This window comes from Sebastes fasciatus, chromosome 5, assembly GCF_043250625.1.
Source record: "Sebastes fasciatus isolate fSebFas1 chromosome 5, fSebFas1.pri, whole genome shotgun sequence".
Lineage (NCBI taxonomy): Eukaryota > Metazoa > Chordata > Actinopteri > Perciformes > Sebastidae > Sebastes > Sebastes fasciatus.
Genome location: NC_133799.1, coordinates 15,802,908 through 15,819,731, shown reverse-complemented (window position 1 = coordinate 15,819,731; position 16,824 = coordinate 15,802,908). Strand labels below are relative to the sequence as shown.

The 16,824-nt window shown below is 38.5% G+C and overlaps 2 protein-coding genes across 2 annotated transcripts; one reads left to right on the top strand and one right to left on the bottom strand.

Moving 5' to 3' along the window:
- The first annotated feature begins 4,473 nt into the window (after nt 1-4,473).
- timm13 (translocase of inner mitochondrial membrane 13 homolog (yeast)) lies at nt 4,474-7,265 on the top strand. Its single transcript, XM_074635293.1, has 3 exons — nt 4,474-4,745; nt 5,138-5,206; nt 6,050-7,265. The coding sequence occupies exons 1-3, from the start codon at nt 4,620-4,622 to the stop codon at nt 6,146-6,148; spliced, it is 294 nt and encodes a 97-aa protein (XP_074491394.1). The 5' UTR covers nt 4,474-4,619; the 3' UTR covers nt 6,149-7,265.
- A 480-nt stretch (nt 7,266-7,745) lies between these two features.
- Nucleotides 7,746-16,824, bottom strand: tmprss9 (transmembrane serine protease 9). Its single transcript, XM_074635292.1, has 16 exons — nt 16,531-16,824; nt 15,045-15,274; nt 14,797-14,924; nt 14,646-14,713; nt 14,377-14,552; nt 14,175-14,219; nt 13,638-13,751; nt 13,319-13,484; nt 12,858-13,132; nt 12,440-12,582; nt 11,468-11,741; nt 11,229-11,342; nt 10,559-10,727; nt 10,194-10,459; nt 8,953-9,089; nt 7,746-8,287 (listed from the first exon to the last, which is right to left on the bottom strand). Exons 2-16 carry the CDS (start codon nt 15,190-15,192, stop codon nt 8,126-8,128), a joined length of 2,385 nt encoding a protein of 794 aa, XP_074491393.1. The 5' UTR covers nt 15,193-15,274; nt 16,531-16,824; the 3' UTR covers nt 7,746-8,125.

Sequence of the window (16,824 nt, the reverse complement as noted above, 5' to 3'; positions counted from 1 at the left end):
TTGTTTGTGTTCAAAACGTGACATTTCATTCAGTTTTACAACATGTTAGAACATGTCGCTTTTAAGTTTCACTTTCACTTTTACAACATAGTAGGTGTAGTAGGCCCCTAATGACCCACATCTATGGTGCTTATAGTGACCGATAATGCCTATTTAATGGCCTGACACCAGTCAAATCGGGTGCATATCTCAAGTCGCCAACATGTTTTTTCTTGTACTAAAAGCCTTGAAGTAACCACCTCGTGTCACCTCATAGTTTGACACTCGTGGCGGGTAATTCACATTGTTGCCGGTGCTCGTTGGAGCCTCCCTCGTAGCTGACTGGGCCAAATGCTTTCATACACACAAGTGTGCCTAAAGCAGATTAAGAATTTAAGAAGATTAGATTAATGAACTCACGATTGTAATCTAGGGTTAATTCATTTTGCTGCACTTTAACCCAACCCTCCCTCCCTCATTCCCCCCTCCACCCCCCATTCAGCCCAGTGGCTTCCAGCCAAACTGGTCTCAGGACTTATGTATGTTTGCATTTGCTTGGGTGCTAGCATTGTGTAAGCGGTCATTAATTACTCTCAGGCAGGCACGCCACTAATCAGACCCCCCGTCAGTATTCCTCAATGCCCCCAGCGTCGCAGCAAGCCTCTCACACAGTGTCTGACGGTGACAGTAACCGTCGCTCCATTGTTGGCCGCAGACTCACTGTATATGTGTTCACTCAAGGCAGGTGGTCTCCTCAGTGAGGTCATCCCGTCTGAAACATAAGGAGAGGGGTCCTCGGAGGGGGTCATCCTCACGCCCGAGACTCAACACCAAACAATGCAGAGGTTCTTATGACCTTCTATTTATGTTCTTGTTGGCTCCTGCTTTCCACATAGTTGTAGTTTGAAGTAAACGCTTTGTCTATTTAAGTCTAGTTAACGGGCAAGTTGGCACAGCAATCTTACAATAACTACCTTGGAATGACTGCACATGAATGCAATATAATTATTATTATTATGGATAAAGAGAAATGGAATAGAATATCCTGATTGAAATTACACACTGTGGATGCATGTTATTCTTTTTTTTTTTAATTGAATTTATTTTCCAATACACCCTGCTGTGGAGGATCGGTGAGATAAATGGCTGTTGTGACATGACAAAAAATAAAAAATAACATAAAAATAAATCAATAAATATACACTTCTCATTACAATAAAAAATCAATAAAAATCAATCAATCAATCAATAAATAATAATAATAAAAAAATATCATACTTATTCATTTTGCAATTACTGTACACCTGTCTACACCAAATACATACTTTTTTTAATATTCATATATGTTATATTAATTTAACTTCTGCACTATTTTATGTCTTGGATTCTCATTTTAACTTGTTTGATTTTCTTTTAACGAGCTGCTTCCTTGTAATTGTTGTGCATATGACAATAAATAACTTGAAATTTGAAAACAAATTAAAAGCACAAATCTTGTCATGCATTTTTTTTGTAAATAAGTATTATTTATTTATTTTTAACTGAATCAAAGCTGGCATAACTAAACTGCAATGCTATACTACAATGCAGTGACTAGATATACTATACTGTTGCAATCAATCTATTTACTTTTAAATAGAGGATTCATTTTGAATCAAATTTCATATCATTAAACTATATAATGATATGTAAAGAAAATCTTAGCAAACAAAAGAGTCTAATCACAGTATCTCACTCCATGAAAAATGTAGACTCAGTGATTCAGTGGAGTATATCTCCACCGTGCGGCAAAAATGCATGCATACATGCACATGTGTACAATGTTCAATGTCCTACAAATGTAGTAAATAATAGCAGTCATTCTGTTACAATAACAAAAATAATAATGCGCGATGCTACGCTATGATAAAACGATGTTCAGTTTTCTGAATCTGCTCTTTTGATTTACAGAATATGATTTTACAGGGCAAACATTATCAGAAGAATCAAATGTTGTAAATATTATTAAAGGTATGTGTAAATAATAAAATAATATTATTAATAATAATAATAATAATAATAATTAATATATATGTATAATATTATGAATATATTATATATTATAAATATATATTATTATTATTATTATTATTATTATTATTAATAATAATAATAATAATAATAATATGAATAATATGAATAATAATATTATTAAAGGCTGTGATATGTGTAAATAATAAGTTTTGTCTTTAAGCATGTTGGGTATTATCTATAATAACAGGCTAATTGTTAAAAAATGATTTAAAATTGCATAGTTTGAGGCAAATACCTTCAAATGTCCTTTCTGTGTATTTAAAATCACGAGTGTTTGCTGCCCTCTTGTGGTGACAACAAGGAACTGCCAAACTAGTCAAAATAGCGTCAATGCAGACTTTAAAGCATACTCACACTTCCGGTAAATCATTTCAAAATAAAATTTTCAACGTACACAGAGGTGTAATTACTCGTGGTCACTGCGGAGGGCAATGTATTAGTCATGGCAATGATTGGCCATAAGCAATAATAACATGAAAAATACACAATATTTAGTGTAATTATACTATACTATACTATTATACTATTATACTATTATACTATTATACGATTATACTATAATATATAATAATAATAATAATATAATAACAATAATAATAATATATATATAAAATAAATAATATATAATATATAATATATAATATATGATATATATACACTTTCTTAGCACATTACATGATGCAGGGTTTTATATTGTTTATAACAAAGTATACATTAGAAATACAGATACCATTATGAATATATAAGAGCCTTTTATATACCTCTAAAGAATTAATTTGATAACTCCATCTAAATGCTGCAATGACGCTAACCTGACAAATCCTATGATGCAGTTCCTACCTGTGACCACTGGAGGACATTAAAACTTTTTTTTAAATTTTATTTTTTTTGAAATATAGAGGTCAATTAGCAACAGGTAATTTTTATTTACCAGTTGTTTAACCTGTATAATGTTTATATTTTTAAGCATCAGAAGTTCCGGAGTCTACCTCTATGTTGATTCTAGGAGATGTTGATCTGTCTATATTTTATTATTCAGCACTATATCACTTTTTGCACTACATTCACATTTTTAATAGTCCTATATCTCAGTTGTTACCCTGCACTATATTCAGTTTTAACAGTTTTCTTCATCTCCTTGTATTTTTATATCTGGTAAACATTTTTGTATTTTGTACTTTGCACTACTAACTTTTTAATTGCGTTTTTACTAACATGTTTTGCACTATGGAACTGTGATGCTGGGAACTTGAATTTCCCAGGGGATTAATAAAGTTACTCTATCTATCTATCTATCTATCTATCTATCTATCTATCTATCTATCTATCTATCTATCTATCTATCTATTTATTTAAAATCAGTGTTTGCTGCCCTCTAGTGGTGACAGCGAGGAACTGCTAAACTAGTAGAATTAGCGTCAATGCAGACGCACTTACACTTCCGGTAAATCATTTCAAAATAAAACTTTCAACACAATACAGGGCTTTATATCGTTTATAATAAAGTATAAATTAGAAATACATATAATATTGTGATATTTTTAAATGTATTTTTGATACTTCTAATGTACGACGGAGTTTTAAGGCCACCTTGAGGGAAAAAAAAATCTGAGATATATATATATATATATATCAAGAATATAGGAAAAGTTGTAATATAAATGAGAAAAAAAGTCATAAAATTACGAGAACAAAAGGTGTAAAATTACGAGAATAAAGTCATAAATTTACGAGAAAAAAAGTTGTAATATAATGAGAATAAAGTCATAACTTTACAAGAAAAAAAGTCGTAAATTTACGAGAAAAAAGTTGTGATATAACGAGAAAAAAGTCGTAAAATTACAAGAAAGAAGTCGTAAAATTACAAGAAAAAAGTCATAATATTACGAGAAAAAAGTCGTAATATAATGAGAATAAAGTCATAAATTTACGAGAAAAAAAGTCATGATATAACGAGAAAAAAAGTCGCAAAATTACGAGAAGAAAAGTCGTAAAATTACAAGAAAAAAGTCATAACTTTACGAGAAAAAAGTCGTAATATATCGAGAATAAAAACGTAATATTATGAGAATAAAGTCATAACTTTACGAGGAAAAAAAGAAAATAACACGTAAAATTATTACTTTATAATATTTTGACTTTATTCTCATAATATATACGACTTTTTTCTCTTAAACTTCTCTAAATCTCAGATTTTTTTTTCCCCCTCAATGTGACCCTACTACTCCATAGTACCGTTGTACTATAGATCTACAACAATGAGGAATAAAAATGAAAATGTAAACAAAAAAAAGCAGTTGTTCATTTCCACTATTTCTTTAAAAAAATCCACAGGGATCCACTGGAAAGGAGCCAAAGAGCTGTAGTTCTGTCCGCTCACCAAAAACTACACTTCCCATATCGGAATCCCCTCTCTACGGAAGTGACGTATACAGATTTCCGCCGCAGTCAAGGGCATCCAAAACTAACGCTAGCCTGTTAACCGTGCTGCTGTAGCCGTCCGTCCACACGTGTATTTAAAGAAGACAGATAAACGCTACAGCTTTCGGTAACGACTCCGGTAGATAATGGACGGGTTCGGTTCAGACTTCTCGGCCGGTGGAGGTGGATCCGGTGGTAAAGTGGACACCGGGACGATCATGGAGCAGGTGAAGGTCCAGATCGCGGTGGCTAACGCTCAGGAGCTGCTGCAGGTAACCAATGGACACCGGTGCTAAGCTACCAAGACGAGCATACAAACTTAACTTAGAGAGTGGAAGAGTAACATTAAATACAGTAACGTTTACTGGGGATGATACGAGCACCTTTATCAGTCCTCTCACAACGTTACATTGAGATATTGTCACTGATATTACACCACATTAATGAAACATTACTCAAACAGTAGTAACTCAGCTAGCTAGTCATTGAAATGCTGTTGACATGATGTAACCTCCTGAAGCCTTTGACTATACAGATGTGCCTTACCTTTAAACCAGACGTCTCAGAGTGTTTTCATCTATAAAACATCAACTAAATACCTACCAGGTGATGTTGTGAACTGTCAGCTGTCACTAATAACCCATAACAAACTTTTGTGTTTCAGAGAATGACAGACAAATGCTTTAAGAAGTGCATAGGTAAACCTGGAAGCACGCTGGACAACTCAGAGCAGGTATGTGCTGGGCCATAATGAGCAGCTTGCTTTCAGGTGTAAAGAGATTATAGTCAATTGACAGAAAATCTGTAATTTTGATCATCTATGATAACCTCATGTGAAGATTTGCTGCTCTCTTTGATTTCTATGATAGTGAAGGGAATGTTTTGGACTATTGGTCAGACAAAACAAGCAATCTGAATATGTCAATTTAAGTCCTGTACTTTGCACTTTTCATCAGTTTTTGATGAGTTATATTCCAAAGACTCATAATTTTCACCTGTTCACTATAAAATATATAAACATAGATGTAAGTATGAACATCATCATCATATGATTAATTAAGAAAATAATTGGCAGAATGATTTACAGTGAAAATAGTTAGTTGCAGCCTTTGAAAAGATAATTTTTCTGTTTATTTATTTACTTTTATCCTTAATCTTTTCCTTGTTTTCATTTCAGTTATTTTCTTTATTTCTTTATCTTTTCTAATATCCTATCATTTTTACCTGTTCACTATAAAATATAAACTGGGAAAAAAAGTTACCCACATAATCAGCTGTGCTGGTCATCCCACAAATGCATGATCCTTACAAGTTGGACATTATTGTGAGAGTAAATAAACAGGCTTTCCAACGATGTATAATACAATACAGCATTGTAACAACAGAGAAATAATCCACCAAACACAAGTTTCCGAATTTTTTTTCCCCCAGTTTATAAACATTGATATAAATATGAACATCATCATCATCATATGTAAGCAAATGTAAAGTTATGTTAACTCCTGCAATAAAGTTTAAGAATAAATAAATAAAATGATCATGAATCGTGTTAATGTCGCTGTTTTTCTCCTCACAGAAATGTATTGCCATGTGTATGGACCGATATATGGATGCCTGGAACACCGTGTCCCGAACATACAACTCCAGATTACAGAGGGAAAGAGCTCGCATGTGAACACCCCTTGTCACCCTTCCCTTCCTCGGGCTGCTGCTTTACAGCGAAGAGGAGCACAGTGTTTCCACTGGAGGCCAGGCGCTGTGCACAGCAGCAGCACACCACCATCATCATCATCATCACAATACCTCACAGAGCCTGTGGACTCTGGCCATAACAATGTCTCTGTGGACATTTTGATTTTGCTCTGAGGAACAGTTCAGTTACAAAGTTTAATTATTTGTGTGTTTTTTTGTCATTATGAATAATTAATCTTCTGGTTAACAAGTAATCATGCATTATAAAAAGCTGTAATTTACACCTGTGTGTGTTAAGACATATAAGTGAGGAGAATTGGAAACTCTAAATTGTCTGTTGGAGTGAACATAAGTGTGAATGTGTCTGTAAGTGCGTGCTAGCCCTGTGACTGACTGGCAACCTGTCCAAGGTGTACCCCATATCTTGAGCAGTGCATGCTGGGAAATGTTTCAACCCTGTGTGAATAGGATAAGCAGTTTAAAAATAAAAGTACTGTTGCAATGTGACAGTCTTGCATCAGTCAACTGCAGCACTACAGCTTTTGTTTTTTGGAGTAATTCTAACAGTATGTGTTTATACCTGTTCTTTTCATTGTGTTGATGCTCAGAGAGAGACTAAATATTTGTGCCTAGAAAACAAGCTGCACAACTGGAGCCCTTAAGGGACAACACTGACTTTCCTTAACAAGCTTTTACTCTAAAAGACCTACTTACACAATCAAAAGGAAGACTTAAGGACCGACTTGGTGTTTTCACAACCGTGAACCTGACATTCACAAGCCTCCAAACAGTCCGATATCAAAGTACGCCTGGAGAACAAAACTGTTTTGTCTGACCTGTTTTCTAGTTGTCACTCTATCTGCCGCCCTCCACAGTAGTGGGTTTGTTTCAGCAGGGTCTGCCTCGCTGTACAAGGGGTACTGAACCTTTCTCAGCTGTATGTGCACGGCTTGTCAGATGTCTTGAAACCCTTTTTTTCCTACCCAGCTGAGTTTATGTAGGGAAGTGAGAGCCACAAAAGCTTGTGAACATTATTTGCAGTGTGATTGTGAGCAAATGGAATGATCATTATGAAAAATCAATAAATCTTGTTAATCAGAGTCCTCTCTTGAGTCTCATCAAAAAAGAGTGTATATCAATGAAATATCACCATGAATTTATCAAACTCAAGTTAAAATTCCTCTAAAGCTAATTCCAGCACCACTTTTTCATACAGAACTATATTTTTCCCAGAAAACCCACCTTTCAGTAACAATTATTACACTGCATGTTTGTCTTATTTTCTAAAAAATAGAAAAGAACAAAATAGGGCTGTCCTCAACCAAAGAAAGTCGACTTACACTCACTTACATCTGTGTTTTACAGCTCTCCACACAAGAATCGCACAAAAGCACCACTTGAAATCTGGTGTTTACCAGAGATGTGCTAAAAAGTTCCTTGGAAATAAGTAATTCAGCATGAAAAAAACATAAAATAATGACTAATCGACTTAAGAAATCTTTGTCGACTTAGACCAAAACAACAGATTAGTCGACTGATTGACTAAGAGGAGGCAGCCCTACAAAAAAGACAAGGAAATGTACCCATAAATGAACCACATATATTCTGAACCCACACAAAATGAAAAAAATACACCATGCACAGTAAGTTTACCGGTCAGGAAAATAAATAACGGAAATAAATACTTTAAACCATGCATGTGCTAGCAGGATGTCCATAAGCCACAGTTCAGAATTCTCCTTATTTCTTCAGTACATTATGAAAGAGGATGGTCCCAGTCCAGATGACTGCACAGTATTACAAACAGCACCTATGACCAGTAGGTCACACAGGTCAATACTGTGGAAACTATGTACATGTGGCTTTTAGCATGACTTTGGTCCTCGTACAGTACAGTTTTATCAGGAAAATCCATTTGGGTTTATCATCTTTTTGCGGTTTAAGCTCCTTTTTTGCCTCTTCAGAAAGGGAGGTATGTAGATATCCATTGCCTGACATACGTTACACGAGTGTAAACCCCCGGGAAACCAATTCGCCCACATCCATGTCCCCAACTGGTCACTCCAGCAATAAACCACTGGCCAGAGGGCTCCCGACAGGTCAGCGGCCCTCCAGAGTCTCCCTGAATGAGAGGGGAGAAAGAGTGGCTTTTTATTAATTTTTTAGAAATTAAAATAACCTCAATGCAACGCAGTCTCCAGCATGAAAAGGAGAATAAAATAATTGATTAAGGACGAGTGAGGAAGCAGAAGAGTAAGGTACAAAGAGAATGTCACTTGGATCGCTGCTGAGATGCCAGGTGCTTTGACCGAGACAGGAATGCATGTGGGTTTCCTTACATAAGAAGATTACAGAGAGGAAGCGGGTGAGAAGAGGGGCTCTGTATTTTTAGGAAGGAAAGTCTACTCTCTCCCATCAGATAAGCATCTCTCACACAAGTGCTGCAATGTTCCTGAACAAGCAACACTTGGTTTTCTCCATCATTATAATATCCAACAAGTTTTTTCAAACCATGAATTTTTCATATGCTTTTACTTTTTCCAAAGACAATTCCTAGAAACCTTTAAAGAATAACTTTACTTTGCTCTGACCTGGTTAACCATCCACTGTAAAAAGATTTATCACAACCATGGCCTTATTTCCCCTGAGCCTCTGAGCACTTATGTAATCTTGGTCCACAATCTTAACGCTCAGATGATGCCAAGACGGTACCAGCCAGATGTCCGGCCCATTTCCAGGCTGTGTAAAAGGTATTTGGGTCACATAGTAGAATGTCCTGCATCTTACCAAACAGGTGTCCCTGCCTCCCTCCATGTAACCAGCACACATCATGTTAGGAGTCAGCACGTTTCCATACGACCGCTGGCAGTCTGCCTGCTGAATGATGCTCACTGCAGCTTTCTGCAGCAGGTTGGTCAACGAACCTGTGCCAAAAAATCATAGCTATATTATATTATTACAACACCATTTCTTGAAAGACAAGTTGATGTTGCATTTTTTAATATGTCTTTTGTTACTGCTGTGAGCACCACAAACCAAATTCCACTCTCCTCAATTGTTCTGGTTTAGCAGCAGGAGTTTCAGTGGTAGATAAGACAGAAGCTCAGCAGATAAAAGTGAAACGATCTGCATGACTACATACCAAAAGGGTAAGTGAGAAATACTGTGTGAACAGACTAGAAGTCAGAATTCTCTGATTCCAGCTTTTTAAATGTGAATATTTTCTGGTTTCTTTACTCCTCTATGACAGTAAACTGAATCTTTTTGAGTTGTGGACAAAACAAAAGGACGTCATCTTGGGCTTTGGGAAACATCGATCGACATTTTTCACCATTTTCTGACATTTGATAGACCAAACAACTAATTAATTAATTGAGAAAATAATCAACAGATGAATCGACAATGAAAATAATTGTTATTTGCAGCCCTAGAACAGACCATTTGATAGTGTTTCACTGCATTTTTTATTACACGGCTTTGTTGAATACTGGATTCTGATTGGTCAATCACGGTGTTCTATAGTTTGTTATTTCTTTATAGCAGACCGTTGCTATGTATAACAGACCATTGCTATGGGCGCAGTTCTGATGTCGAAATCTGGCGGAGCGTTTTTGTGCCCAGTGATTGATTTCATAAGTTTGTAGCCGTGTAATAAGCGTGATAATGTACAGCCACCAAGTCATTGTTGTGAAATAAACCCCTTCAGGGGTTTGCGTCGGGGTCCACCACCCTGTTGGGGTTTATTTCACAATAATGACCAGCTCGCTGTACATTGTCCCTTATTTATATCATATTGCGTTGTTGATGGAATAATGGAGCTGTAAGGTCTGTACAAAAATCTTTATTATCATTTAAAAAAATAAGTTTTGAGACCAAAGGATCATAATAATGTGGAAGCTTATGCTCCTCCAATGTTCTCTTGCTTTTACCAGACACTTGTTAAAATTCCCTGAGGATAATGATGTCTATAACATATAACATTATTCTGCAATTGTTTAATGCTTCCTGGAAAATTTTACATCTCTCACCTCCTTCCCTCATGGATCCCCAGCCTGTGATGAAGCACTCTGCATTGTTGAGGAAGCGGTGCACCGATGAGGGGAGACAGACAGACTGGATGGTGTAGGACGTGGGGGCTGGGACTGCCAGCTCTAACAGAGCCACGTCATGGTCCATGTTGGTGCCATTGAAGGCTGGGTGGATGACAATCCTCTGGATGGGGATGACCAGGGCTCCTAACCCAGAGCGCAGCACAGATCCCAGGCTCACAGCCCAGTCAGAGGGGCTTGGGTCACTGGGGGTTAAAAATGAAGACAGGCTCAGTATCATTCTGGATGGAGTTATTTTTTATATAAACAAATATTATTGTGGTGAAGTTCAGGTTCCACAGTACTTTTTGACGCAGTGTGCCGCTGTGAGTAACCATTTGCATTGAATGAGCGTGGCACCACAACGGTGAAGTCTCTGGTGCTGCAGACTGCCAATCCAAGGCCACTCCCCCCTTCGAGCTGTTACTCCACCCACGATTCTCTGGGCGCCCAACGCAGGACGTACGCCGCAGTCTGAAACAAAAAAACACACATCAGAAGCATTTCCTTTAAAGGTAGGGTCGGTAATCTTGAGAAACTAGCAAGACTACACTAGATTTAAAAAATGATCCAACCGAAAAACCGAGCTCAGTGTTGCCAACTCTTTTCCAATGAAAGTAGCTAGCAGCAATAGCTGCTAACTAAAACTAAAACTAAGTCGGCAACACTGACAATCCATCTGTTCAGGCCTCCCTCCAAAGCCACTCCCCCAAAATGATCATTATGAACACAAACATATCATACGAACATGGCTATTATTCATACTGAAAACTGTCAAGCTAGCAGCTTGTGGAAGACTCCGATGATGCGCAATAAGTGCACGGGCAGATTCTGCACAGGAAGACAGGCAGTCCAATTTGATAGATTGCTGTCGGGATGTAATGTCAACAAATATAACAAAAAATTTAATTGAGCAGAACCACCAACCATACCTTTAAATCAAGTATGTGCACTCCTTTACACATATAAACTTACCACAGTTTCTTTCGTCGGCCTGGTTGGGGCAGTCTGGGACGCCATCACACTCTGGGTTGATCTTGCCTATGCAGGTGGTGGCGCTACACTGAAAGTTTCCACTGCAGTTCAAGGCTGGAGGACATGATGGACAGAGAGCATGAGGGTTAAACCACACAAGTATTTGTGATACTATTTTTATGCATTTCTGCATTACGTTTCTCTTTCTCTTGATTAAGCTGCTTTCAGTATGCCATTACCAGGTAGTGTCGGTGCAGGTAACACATCCATGGCTATGGTCCTGGGTACTGGCGGATTATTAGGCACAGTAACTGGCATGGGAGGAACATACTGGAAGTAATCAGGGACCAAGCTGGGATCTGCGTAGCTTAGGATCCAGTTGCGGAGCCTGGTGACGCGGGAATAGACCCCAGGCCTGTTGATCATGGCACAGCCCACACCCCAACTCACCACCCCAGCCAGGAAGAACCTCCCAGGGGCCCCCTCACACACCAGAGGCCCTCCAGAGTCACCCTGCAGGGAAAACACAAGACTTCTGATTCTCTGATGAGAGAGCAGTTACTAGGCACAGTGCTGTTGTCATGTGAAAGACTTTCCTGTTTAAACAAAAGTTTGGTTTAATGTCAGGTAATCAGTGTGGATTGACTAGGATGGGAGCACTGTAATTTCCATGATTTTATGGATGAATAAATGAAACCTTGTTTAGAAAATTCAATGACCTATTCTATTAAGGACAAGCTGCAAACAAGTGGGACAGAGGTTCAAGTCTCCATGTAAGTGCATAAGACATTTTTAAAAGCAGGGCACCAAGTTGCTACCACTTTCAGGGTTGCTGAGCAAAGAAAACAGAAATGTCTGTATTCAGATAAATTAATTGTCAGAATGTATTATTTTAATTCTGTATACTTTTGGACTGTTTGCCATAAAATGTGCTATGAGTTGAATGTGCCATGTTTTCTCACTCTAACTGTAAAATGAACAGCACACATCATGTTATGCTGAGATGAAAATAACAGCAACAGCCTACAGGCCTCTATTTTTAGGGTGGGACCAGTATTAACATAGTTATTATGACCCTACTTATAGTTTCAAGGTCATCAGTGTGTGTTTACAAACTTTGCCCCAAGACAAGAAAGTATTGTAAGAAAATGTAAGTTGATAGTTTGTGCTATTGTAGCTGCCTTACGTGAACCAAGTGTAAGAGCTCTGACCTGACATGAGTCCACCTGGCCCTGCAGGAATCCGGCACACATCATATTGTGAGAAACAGCTCCTCTGTACACTGATGATTTATTGCACACTTTGGAGTTGATGATTTTCACCACCGCCTTCTGCAGTGTAGGGGGCACCTCAGCTGAATGGCAGAAGAGCACAACTGAATTACTCATACTGATCAGATTTCAACATGCCTACAATAATTTAATTAAATTTAATTGCCTTATTTAGTTATTGTATCCACATTATAAGTTATTTGTTTTTCTCATTATCATCTTACAGGAAAAAATTACCTGAGAGCTAAAAATAATCATTCTCAAAATATTAAAAGCTAATTGATGTCAGAGTATTTGGTACAAAAACGAGCCCTCATCTGTTGATGTGTTGAGATGTAACTCCTGCAGGCAGACTCACCATTAAACTGGTGTAGTGCGCCCCACCCTGACACCACGCAGTTCTGTCCGGGGGCAAACACATGAGATGGGGAGGGCAGGCAGACGGGCTGGATGTAAGAGTTGAAGGTGACAGGGGTCTCCAGCTCCAGCACAGTTACATCGTTGTCACTGGTCGAAGGGTTGTAGTCTGGAGACACAACCAGCGACTTGATGTTAATCATTGTGGACTCTGACTCATCACCGCTCACTAGTCTGGCCCCTACAAGGGCCGTCCACTCTCTGGGGTCGTTGTCCCTAGAGACAGAAAAGAAAAAGATGACATAACAGTTTAAAATATGCATGTCATATATCCACGCAAGTGACTTAATAGCACAATTTGTTTGCCCCTTAATTTTGTAATGTTGTTGTGGTTAATATAGTTAATGTCACTGCTTGGGAGATTTACAAATAACTCCTCAGTGACTTGGAAATGATGCCTACCTCTCAAAGCAATGTGCCGCACTGACCAGCCAGCGTTCGTTGATGATGGAGGCTCCACATGTGTGGCGTCCATGGAGCCTCAGACTGACCTGCCACGGCAGCTCCCCTTGCCGAGCATCCTCACCACCCACTACCCGACTCCCCATAGCGGGACGTGTACCACAGGCTGAGGGGAAAGGTTGTGGTTAAGTTACAGGTTATTCAGTAACCTCACATTTACAATATGACCCGTCAGTGCCAGAATATTTACCAATAACAACTGAAAAAGAAAATTGAATAATGAGGCTTAAAAGGGCAGCAGTAGTTTCAAGTCATTCACCACAACGAGCTTCATCAGATCCATCTGCACAGTCGGGGCTGAAGTCACACTCTGGATTCAATTTGGTGACGCATTCTCCATTGTCACAAGTGAAGGTTTTGTCAGGACACCTGGCTGGAGAGCCCAGATGATAGAAACATGTCAGGATGAGAGGTACAATATGAAAATTTCCTTATAATGTAATTTGTTTTCACATAACGTATTTAGGTGCAAGGAGGATGGCAGTGCTTTAGTGCAATTCAATTAATATTACAGAGCTTTCACATTTTTCACAAGACTCACATGCCCATATGTACATTGCAAGAGTTATTGGTCACTGTAATTATTCCTCCTGTCCATACTACATGAAGAGATCCATTCCTAATGTGATTTCAACATGGGAGATGGGTAATAAGATGTCCGTGATTTGAATTTGAATGTCACACTATCTGCCTTGATATTAAAAACACAACCCATTTGGCATTCCAAGACGCTGCAAACATATGCTGGAGGAATATTAGTAGGCACACTTAAACATGGGTCTACATATTCACTCACCTATCATCTCATCTCCAATTGCATAAAATGACTTCCCACTGGCTCCTAGAATTGAGGAGAAAGACAAACATTAGATCCTGTGAGGACCTTGGAAGCCTGACACAATGCATCACACAGCTGTGGCCTATTTTTGTCACTCCCACTACACACACCCACTTGTAGGACCATAGACAATCAACCGATGACAGTATAATTTTACTACCCAGTAAGATGATAGCGTTGATCTCTCCAAATTCTGGCACCTCCAGTGGTTTCCCATGCATCACTGAGCTGAGTCCTGCTCTCAGCAGGTCCTGAACAAAGTTGTCTGAATACTGCTGGATCTTGGAAACCCTGAAGACCAGTCTGAATGTTGCCATCACGTCACCATTAACGTTACTGGGAAGAAACAGATTATGCTGTTTGTTTAATTGTCTGGATGCTTTTTACACTTGGAATAAAATCATCTACCTCAGTTCAGCTTTCACTCACCCATAGGCAACAATATTCCAATCAACGTAGTGATGTGATATCGATGAGGCAGTGAAGACAGTTTTAATCTGTAAGAATGGGAGAATGTACAATTTAACACTTTTCTTCAAGAAAATATTGGGCTTTCAACATGGTGACAGTCTGCACTAACCTTGGACTTTAAAACTGAGGTCAGTATTATGGAGTAACCAGAGTCTTCATCCTGCAGAACTGGATCATACTTCAGACCTTTCAGCTCCACTGTCTCCATAAAATAATGCTGCTCCTGTGCCAGGTAGGCTGGAGACGACAGAGTAGAAATGGTTTATTCTTCTTACAGAATAATTCCGTTTAGAAATGGTGTATAACAGAGTGGTTTAAATAGCTGTGAATGAATGAATGAATGATTGTGAAACTCACCAATAAGCAGGCCTACAAAGACCCCGATAACGAGGAAGAAGAAAATGAAGGCTACGATGGAGCCCCTGTAGCAGGCAGAGTTGGAGGGAGCAGGAGAAGCTCCTGGAGAAGACCACGGCCCTCCTCCTCCATCCTTCCTTACCTCCATGTTGGATTCACAGCACCAACCTCACAACTCTCATTCCACTGTGTCCAGTATTATAATGCCAGACAGATAAAGTGATCCAGTCCTGTTAAAAAATAAAATAAAATACAGTGACAATATTTGAGATTAGACTGAGATGTTATTGTAAATGAGGCACTAGAGACAACTGCAATGGGTAAGGCTGTACAACAGGATGGATATCAATAATCTGATATCTATAACAACACATTTATGATTGATGATACAGACAAAAAAAAAATTAAATAAGAAATGTAATATCCTCGGATAGTCGACATTTATTGTCATTCATACAAACCAAATTCTACAATGATGAACACTAATGGATTTACCAAAAACAATGGAAATGTAGTTTACTAGGAAGACAAACTGTTTACTTTAAATAAAACCCATATGCCCATATAAAAAAACACCGATTACAAACTAGTTGATAAGACTACACTAAGGAGGTCTCTACACTGGCTCCCTGTCTCTCAGAGAATTGATTTCAAAATACTGCTTCTGGTTTACAAAGCACAAAATGGTTTAGGGCCAAAATACATTTCTGATCTTCTGCTATGGTATGAACCATCCAGACCTCTCAGGTCATCTGGATCAGGTCTGCTTAGTGTCCCCATAGTCAGAACTAAACATGAAGAAGCAGCCTTCAGTTTTTATGCACCAAATATTTGGAACAAGCTCCCAGAAACCTGCAGGACCAACTCCAACTCTGAGTTCTTTTAAATCAAAGCTTAAAACTTTCCTGTTTGCTGCTGCCTTTTATTAAACCAGATACTGATACTTATATACTGCACTAGAGCTTTTACTCTTGTGTGTTATACTCTATTTTAGCTTCTATCCTACCTTTAATTTTTAGCTTGTTTTTATTTTCTAATCTTTAATGTTTTTATAACTGTTTTAATTATGTCTTAATGTTCTTTTGCACTTTATCGCAATGTTCTTGAATGTTTATGTAAAGCACTTTGAATTGCCCTGTTGCTGAAATGTGCTATACAAACAAAGCTGCCTTGCCTTGCCTTGCCTACACTAACCCTACATCTAGCTGTGATCCTGTTCTGGAGAGCTGGCTGGAGATTGTTGTGCTATGGGTGCATAAAGGAGACCAAGGAGGCCATGTTACCTGGCTGATCACACATCAGATGTGGAAAAAGGTCAAACTGAAAATCATCCCTTAAATTCTGCAGATAAAAGGATTTCAAACAAATAAGACTCGGGTGAGAATATTCACCGCACCAGCACATTTACGCACGGTGACTCCAGGTGCATCACAGCGTAAAGCATTAAAACAATAGAGGCTTTATGTCCTGAAGTAAACTCACTCACCTCTTTCTTCTCCTTTTCCTCTGAACGCTGACATTCACGATATCCCGCAGTTCTCAGTGCGTGACTTGGCTCACACAATAGATACATGGATGGATGGAGGAAGACGAATGAGAGGACAGAGAGGTCCGCTATTTGTTCCACCTGCCAAGGGGCGGATCGCAGGTAGCTCACCTGTTCGGTTTACTTTAGTAAGACTGAAGGCTTCAGAAATCCCCAAATAACCCTCCTCCTCCTCCCATCGGTCCTGATCCCTTCGGTTACACCTCGATGTGCACAGGCTTTTCTACTGTCACC